At 43.5% G+C, this 9032-nt stretch overlaps 1 protein-coding gene across 1 annotated transcript in view; it reads right to left on the bottom strand.

Moving 5' to 3' along the window:
• Positions 1–311: 311 nt before the first annotated feature.
• The window catches only part of DENND5B (DENN domain containing 5B), a 63972-nt gene continuing 55251 nt past the window's right edge, over positions 312–9032 (bottom strand). Inside the window, exons 15-21 of the mRNA XM_009288399.2 lie at positions 8459–8604; positions 6208–6326; positions 4821–5008; positions 3059–3141; positions 2767–2893; positions 1782–1956; positions 312–922 (exon numbers count right to left, since the gene is read on the bottom strand). Of these exons, the coding sequence (XP_009286674.1) occupies positions 739–922; positions 1782–1956; positions 2767–2893; positions 3059–3141; positions 4821–5008; positions 6208–6326; positions 8459–8604 (1022 nt within the window). The 3' untranslated portion in view covers positions 312–738. The remainder of the gene's footprint in view (positions 923–1781; positions 1957–2766; positions 2894–3058; positions 3142–4820; positions 5009–6207; positions 6327–8458; positions 8605–9032) is intronic.

Genomic DNA, 9032 nt, shown 5'->3' on the forward strand with positions numbered 1-9032 from the left:
GGCTCCGAGGCTGACAGCAGTCCTCCCCTCCAGTGTTTAAGCATTTCAACACTTGTCTCCCCTTTTGGAGATCAACAGAAGTGACACAAAAGACCTTACAGAAAAAAAATGACGACTCACAACTTCCGTGCATGGAAAGGGTTGAGTCTTTGAACAAACAAAAAACTAAGAGAGACCACGTACAGTAGGGTAAAACAGCATATGCTTACAACATTTCCAAGAGTGAGACAATCACAATGGCTACATAAGGATATTTGCTGTATTAATTTGCAATACCTGAAAAAAGCCCTGCTGAGTTTGCACTGTATTTACACATTGATTGGCTTCTTCCTTGCAAGCAAGCAGCGGCATCCGTTCCCACCTCCGTCCTTCCCTCCCCCCAGTCCTTCCCCTGGGTTTAAGCTACTCATAGTCAGAACAAGAACATTCAGTCTAAGAAAAATTTCTTAGAGTAATATAATTTCTTAAAGAAGATAGCATATTTACACACATCTAACACATGAAAATACTCTATTTTATACTAAATTTCTGTTTCAAATAAACTACAATACTGCATCTCAGCTTTCTGCAGCTTTAGAGGACAGTCCCCATTGGGCACAAACTGGGCTTCCCACTCCCGCGTCAACCGGCAGCTTTGCCTTACAGTGGTGCACTACCATTGCGTTCAAGTCCTGACAGATCTCCAGTTGTGGTTTGCTTGCTTGGGAAAGGAATAATGAAGTTCTCAGCAAAGCCATGCTAAACATCCACTCCTTTAATGAGCGATCCTTCTAGGATGATGTTGAAATCTTGCAGTGTCTGTAGGACTCGGATAAGGGAGTTGACAGTCATGCGGTCCCGTAGGAGAGCGTTCTCCTCATACATCCTTGTAATGGGCGGGCACTCTGCCAGCAACGGGATCCACTGAGAGAGCAAGTGGTCCCTGCAAAGGGGATGAAAGGAATTATTTTAGCACCAAGTACAACAGATCTCAAACGGAAATTCTTCTCCAAGAACACAACCAAAACCACGCAGTCTCTTTTTGCAGGCAATGCATGTTGTTTGCACATAAAAGTTTCCCGTGTAACCATAACCCTTGATTTTGTTAGTAAAATACAGGTAACTGAACATACTGTAGGAATGAAGATGGAAAGATATCAGCAGAACTGGACAATTGACTTTGGAAGAATTCAGCAACTTTTTCAGATCAGGAACAGGGAAAGTAAAACTCAGGAAAAACCAATAGACTGTTTTCCAACTGGTTTTCCATGTATCCAGACAGACAAGATGAAAATGGTACTTATTTCTAGACATACCAACTTCCACCCTCCAAAATACAACTAAGCCCCCCCCTTCGCCCCTCCCCAAGTGCAAGCAGAAAGCATCCTATTAGGAAAGAAAGATTCATCTAGAATAGGTCTGTCAAAATTATAACAGACATCCCATTTTCATAGGCAAAGTGATTCAATGAGGATTTAGAAATACACCAGCTCTTGCAAAGGGACTCTGCATTCCCAAAGCCAGCACTTCATCAAAAATACAATTTAAAGACAGATTTCATACCTATGACTGTCAAGCTAACAGTTATAAAAGAGCTCAAAACATTTTTAGCAGTTTAGACACTAGCCATGTATCATTACTGCTTCTTTGCTCCAATTTTTCATGTAGTATTAAAGCTGCCTAAAATAGGATAATAGGTACGAGATGTCTTAAAATGGAAAACTGAAGGTAAAAACAACGGTGTAAAAATATTCTTCTAGTCTAATGCAAGAGGACACACATAACGAAGAGCAGTTAGGTACCTCGTCCCCAGGCAAACCAGAATTTGGAATTTGCCGTCCTTTCCAATGTTCCTTGGAGCTGTATTGATGGCATTCACATAATGACAGAAGGTTTTGCATGAAGACCTCTGAAGCAAAAGGGCCTCCTCATTGTCTCCAATCTGATCACTGGTTTCAAAATAAGCAACAGCTTTCTCTGTGGTAGGGAGAAAATCAGAACCCAGTGAGCAGAAGTACTTCATTGTGACACAGAATTACACAATGGAATCCTTAAAAAACCAACCTGCTGAGAGCCATTTCACTGTTTATATATGGATTCCTCACTCTGAAGACCATAGGTAGGTGGTGATCGCCACCTTTGCTACATAGCAGTGGTCAGCAGGCTGGTTGATGTCTAATACAGTTAGGTAACATCAAGGAGCCACACCAGAGTACCTATCAATGGTTTCATTGTAAGTGATACCATCAGCTTTGATTTTTCACCTTTTCTGAGTAAGCACTTACCCTCAGGCTAAGTATCTCAACTTGTGAGCATGTTTTAAGGGACTAAGTACGTGTTAAGTTACCGCAACATAGGCCTACAGATAAACATCACCAGAAGACCAGTGCAGTGATTAGGAGAGTTCTCATAAACAACTAGAAATCTAAACCTTTCGCTCCCTGCCCTTTCCCAACTCTCCCTGTAACATCAATTGCTACTTTACCCCAACCTCCAGCCTACCTTCTTTCTGGGTAGAAAAGCAGCTGTTTGAACGTTCATCTATGAATAAACGACTAGAATTTGAAGTGCTCTTAAATTTCTGCACAGATTCACACTCAGCCTTTATATAGAGTTTAGTATTTCTCATCTTCCATCTTGTTTCTCATTGACTTTAAGCAACCTGGAGCAGGTGCTAGGCAGGAACAAATGGCACCCTAGCTGATGAGAATCCGAGGTCTGCGTCTGAGTAGTCATTTTGCCCTAATCTTTCTTCTCCTTCTGCCTCCAAATCACGTACCAGCTTACCTATAAAATCCCAGATGAAGACATTCTTATGAAAAATGCGAGCTGATTTGAATCCATGGTGGAAGACCTGCTCCAGTGCTGCGACCAGACCGTTTTCTCCACACAACAGAATGGTAAGGCTTCCTCTCTGTGGGAAAGTAAGAGTCTGTAAGTACAGCTTGCCTTGTTTGTATGCCAGAGGCTTCAAATCTAAAGGTTAACAGTCTCTACTGGTCCTTCAGTTCCATTTCTGTTTATAAAAATATTTGCATGCATTATAGATACAAGGCAAGTAATGAAAAGTAGGAAGTACCTCTTTCTCTGGCTTGTGAAAGTGTTTCACAATATTGTTCACGGCTTCCCCGATTCCCTCTTGGATCTGTCCCGCATTAGGCTCTGTGAAATGATGGAGAGCATACTAGCTGAAGATACCAACTTTAAAACATTCATCAAATTCTCACGATGACATAGCTTGAACTGCAGGAATTATTCTGTATCTTTAACAGAGTTCAGGCAATCATTTGTCTTGGGTAAACCTGAGCCTTAATTACAAGCAACTGACGAGCAACCCTGGAATAGTCAAATAAATTGCCCTACTTAAAAATGCACAACCCATGGATCTGGCTTGATAAATATTTTATTTGAGTTAATCACATCTTGCTTATCACACAGAGAACAGCAACCCTCACACGAAAAGACATGGGCCGAAAGGTTGTAGCCCAGTCATTTGACTCAGTTCTACGTGACAGAGGCCAGAAAACCCAGCACTCATTAATTCCTGACTTGAACCCACAATGTTTTACTGAGCCAAAACAAGTATCTATTTTAGGCACATGTCTAGTCATTGTACCAGTGTGAGGGGCCACAGGCAGTGAATATTCCTTATTAATGGTTCCAAGAGTAAGTTATCTTCTGTGTTAAAACGTATGCCATGTTTCTGCTCTGAATCTGTATGCCATTCAGCTGTATGCCTCTCTTACTGAATCGTGCTATGCCTCCACCTGCTACCATCTCATCTTCCTATGCAGGTATCTGCAGAAAATTATCCAGTCCCTCATTCACTTTCTGATTAAAACAGACTGAACTTTTAAAACTTCATTTTAAGCAGATGTTTTCCAGACCTCAACTGTTTTCCTGGTTCTTCTATGAGTCCTTTCTAGTTTTTCAGACATAGGTATGTTGCTATTAGCTTGTCCTACAACTGTTTTGGAAGCATGGAGTAATTCAGTGTCATTTTAGTACATGATGACCTCCACAGTCTTTGGCAGGTCTAACACAGAGCCACACGTAGCTCACAAGACAAATGAATTATTGGGCCTTAGTGTTCTCAGACCTAAGGAAATGCTCTGCAAGTGGTTCTGGTGCCCACTCCTCCAGCTAACATGGACTCACACATGTGAAGAGCTGCAGTGGTCCTGTGGTGGTTTTTAAATGCGGCATTACTCTTGGAGGCTAATCTTTCCTTGCTTGACATTTCAACAGTCATGTCCTCTAATTTTACAGGAGCTGGACAGATTTATGAACAGGATCTACACTGTGCTCATCTGTGTGCTTTAGCGGAGAATGCCTCATGTGGCCCTTACAGTCCCATGCCCTATTGTAGCCAGGTGCAGTTACTCATAAAAGCTAATTTTAGGGACGTGAAGTTGATGTCCCGCAGGGTCCCTCTGGAGATGTGCTCCTCCAGAAGGCAGTTCACAGCATCCACATCAGGCTCTGAACTACCCTTCGGAGAGGACTGTCTTCCCGCTGACTGCAAAGTGAGCCAGGAAGCTGAGCAGCATCAGCTACTGCAAATTCTGCTGCCTCCTCCTCCCTCATCTCATATCTCCATGTTCCAAGGAAGGAGATTATCATCTCTCAACTGTCAAATGGGAACATTGAAAGAGACAACATGTACAGTCACAGAGCAAGCTGCAGACACACAAACCGGGGCAGGAAAAACTCATCAGCTCGCAGCTGTTCCTCTGCACTAAGCCTTGCTTCAGTATGAGCTCTCCTGTTCACATGAGCTTTATTTCTCAGCAGTTGCTGCCCCCTTCTCTAGGGCCCTGGGGAGAAAGGAAAGGACTTACTGGTGTTCTTCCCTGTGAGGGAAGTGATGCTCAGTCGTCGAGCCGTGGTAGGAGATTTCTGCTGGGGTGGGGTACGGCACTGCTTTCCCAGCTCTTCGTCAGACGTGGAGGACACCAGCTCTCCAATGAGTATTCGCTCCAAACTGCCATCGTCAACGCCCTTTCCCAGCCATCGCCCGCAGGGAAACCTGCCATGCAGCCAGCACAAGCACAGGTCAGCCACACAGGTAGTCCAGCTTGATCTCAAAGTTAGAGGGACAGCTAGCACTCATAAACACTGCTAACGGGCAGGGAATACTCTGTAGCCAGAAACTTTTCACAAAAGAGAACTCAGCGGGCAGCATCCCCTGCACCACAACTGATAGGACCAAACCAGGAAACTACATTCACCTCCATCCTTAGGAAAAGGGAAATATGCAAAGCTTGCATGAAAGCACAGGACAACAGAAAGCGTTATACACATAGTTCATGGGCCACATCTTGATTTCTGCCAGGTTATTTTTCACTTGCAACCACAACTGATATTCAGCCTTTAAAAATATTGTGATGATTAACAATTAAATCCTCACACAGAGTTCCCACCCAGCTGAAGCTGTGACATCTCCTCATACTCAAACCTCACCTCACATTTTATTGCTGTACTTTCTGACCCTATCCACAGTCCTGATGAAATCCATGCACCTGTCCATACCCCCAGTCCCTGTACCCCATTTCCTCCTACTTTCCCCCAAACGCTGCGACCAACCTTGAGCTCTGGAGCTCACCTCTCTGAATTATAGTTTTCCAAGTCCACATTTAGGGAAAAGAAAAAGTTTGCTTAGCCAGATGTTTCGTAAAACCAACGATGAGTTAGGAGATCATTTCAACACAAGAGGTATGTACTCCATAGAAGATTAGGAAATCATCAAAACCTTTTATTTTCTCGTAATCTGAGTTTCTGTACATTTGTTACAGTACTTAGACATTTGAATATTTTTTAAAAGAAAAAGAAACCAGAGATTTGCCCTAAACTATCATTCCAGCTCTTGGGGGTTTAAAGAGTTCATTTGTGCACAATTTTACCACACTACTTTAAATCAAGAGATTTAATTATTAGACACAAACATATGAATCACTTCAAAAGTATCCATACTGTCTGTCCTGTCTCAGAGAGATGCAAAGAAAACCCTACATTCAAGTCTCATTTAATATTTATCAGATTATTTGACTTCAACTAGGGCTTCTGAAATGAGAGAACCAGGGGTAGGGGAGACCAACCCAACCCTATCGGGTACCCAAATCAGCCCACGGTGCTCCATCAACTGAAGAGAAGACGAATGCCTTCTTGCTTTCCCTAGATTTAACAAGTAGGAATTTCAGACAAAGAAAATTAGAACTTGTTGCTTACTTGTACGTGTGTCCTGTTATTTCATTTCTGACCATGACACAATCAACCAGCCACTTGGCTAGTAGCCCTGAGTTGTCATGACCAATCTGAACGGTCGTCAGCTTCCCTAAATTCTGGCACTGAAATGAATAACAGTTTTTACTTAATTTAAAAAATAACAGACAACACACACCCCCACCACATGCACACATACAGTCTCAAATGTATGTTTTTATTCAGTTTCCTTTGATTTATACAGCAAGTATTTTCAACCAAACATGCAGAACGTTTTGAAAAGCAGAATAATTATTTTAACACAAGAGAAAAGAAATACCTTGAAATAAAACTATTAAAAGCATGTAAAGAGATGACATTCTTTGTCATGAGCGCTCACTCTGAATAGTTCTGAGAAGTGTTAATTAAAAATTTCTCATCTAAGGTGATAAAAAGGTGTGCTTTTGTAGAAGAAATTGATCTTCAGTACAAACAGCTTTTAAAAAATGCATTTTGAGCATACTGACCTTCAGCTGACTCACTCTACACTATGAAGCAGTCCCTAGATCCTTTATTATTTTCAAAGATTGATTTGCTTATTGTTGGGCAAGACAAAAATCACTAACATGAGACTCTTAACGTCGCAAAGAGACAGAACAAGGGAAAAAAGGGACTGTGAATTCCAGTGCAATATGTAACTGTAGGTGAGGCTGGCAGCAACATCTATTAACGTCACCTAAACACTTCCATTGCAAGACCTTGGTTTTCATTGCTTCTAATGGCGGCAAACTTTTTAGCAGGGCCTGTTGCGACAGGACAAGGGGGAATGGCTTTAAACTAAAGGGGGGTAGATTTAGGCTAGATATAAGGAAGAAATTTTTTATGCTGAGGGTGGTGAAACACTGGCACAGGTTGCCCAGAGAGGAGGTGGATGCCCCATCCCTGGAAACATTCAAGGTCAGGTTGGACGGGGCTCTGAGCAACCTGATCTAGTTGAAAGTGTCCCTGCCCAGGGCAGGGGGGTTGGACTAGATGACCTTTAGAGGTCCCTTCCAACCCAAACTATTCTATGATTCTATGATTATCCCTTGCAGAAAATAACACAAGAGCTGTGATATCTTTGTGTGGATATACGTGCCAGCTATCTCATCAAGGCAGGAAGAAAACAAGCTACATCCAAACAAGCAGCTTGGGCTGACATTTTCCATAGTGGAAATGGAAATGGCTACCCAAGCTGATATTTTAGGAAAGCTTCAGCCAAAGGAATATTCCAGAGCAGTGTTAGTATGGTCCTTGGAAATGTCTAAATATGTTGTTTTGCTCGTTAGAAGCCTGCAGATCTTTTCTACAAAATACTAATATCTGAATAAGATGCTGCCATTGTATCATGAAAATATCCTCTCTCTGTCAAAATCTACCTATATTTGGCAAGAGGTTTTTTCTGACTATTGTTGTTGAAGATCAGTCTGCGCATGGTCAATGGATGCAACTTTAATTTCAGCAGCAGATTTTCCTGCGAAATCACTCCTTACTGGGTATGGTATAGCCTGGAGCTATAGGAGCCTGACGGGGCTTTCCCTGCAATTTTCACTACCAGCTGCTTTGGGGTGGCACCAAGCCAACCTGTAACTGATGGGTGGGAACGCCGGGTAGTCAAATGCAAAGAGAAAATGACAGCAAACACGGAGAAAAGAGCCCGATGGTGGCTCTGTGGTTTGCCGGGGGTAGCACATGAAGCTGGGAAGTCGAAGAACACAGGAGTTAGACTGGCTGGTTGGAAGGAAAGCAGTGTTGGACAAGGAGCTGGAGTGGGAGGAGAAGAAATTTGGGACTGGCCAGAAGAAAGAGGAGAAGAAATTTGGGACCCCGGTGGTGGTAAGTGGGAAGACAAATTGAAAGAAGGGAAAAGAAACTAGGAAGGGAAGTGAGGAGTCAGAAATGAGCTCTGAAAGAGAAAATTGGGATAGCTGGCAAGGGGATGTGGAAGGGAATGAGATGTGGAAATAGATTGGCTAGGTGAGAAAAGAGGAGCCCTGGGCTGGGACAGGGACAGCAGTGGAGCCTATGGTTAAAAGCGGTACGTGCTCACAGGAAACTTTCATCTAGCACAGGAGGGGCAGGCAGCATTATTTCCCCGATTTTGAATGTACAGAGACCTTGAACACCTGGACAGAATCTGAAATGCTGTGATCTTAAGACAATAAACCCTCACCAAATTAATGTTTATTTGGAAGCATGTTTTGAATTGAAAAGTAAAATGTAAAGAGCATGTACTCACCTCAAATGTCATTTCTAGGTGGTTTTTAGGAATCTGCATTACGCCTGTATCTCCTAGTTCTCCCGACACACAAATCCATGGGTTTGATGTGGTTATTGCGTTGCTTAGTTTTTTGATGGGAATTATCACTGACCTATAAGGGATCACTGAGAACGGGGAAGGGGGGGAAATGAGTTAGTCTTGACTTTTTTTTTTCCCGCTCAGAGTAAACACAGTTTCTGGAGTAAACAACGCCTCTCCCTTGAGGGTAAGTTCTTGTCCCATGTCTCAGCAGCCTAACGAGGAGAACTCCTCCTCTGTTCTCCCTATCAAAGGGTGAGACAAACCTGCAGAGCGCCTCGCTGCAGCGGCAGAGACTCCCCTCTCACGCAGGGTGAGAGCAGCAGTCTCCGCTCCAGCCAGCCATAAACCAGAAGAAGCGGCCCTGCAGCGCAGCTTTTGGGGAGCTCCTACCCCGCAGCATTCATTACTGCGAGCAGCGTTCTCCAGCAGCTTCTTCAGCCGCTCTCGGTTCGCCGAGGGGCTGGGTGCTGCCCGCCCTGAGGGGCCCGCGGGCAGCGGGGGGGCGGCGGGG

The sequence above is a fragment of the Aptenodytes forsteri genome, unplaced genomic scaffold, assembly GCF_000699145.1.
Source record: "Aptenodytes forsteri isolate BGI_AS27 unplaced genomic scaffold, ASM69914v1 Scaffold56, whole genome shotgun sequence".
NCBI classification, from domain to species: Eukaryota; Metazoa; Chordata; class Aves; order Sphenisciformes; family Spheniscidae; genus Aptenodytes; species Aptenodytes forsteri.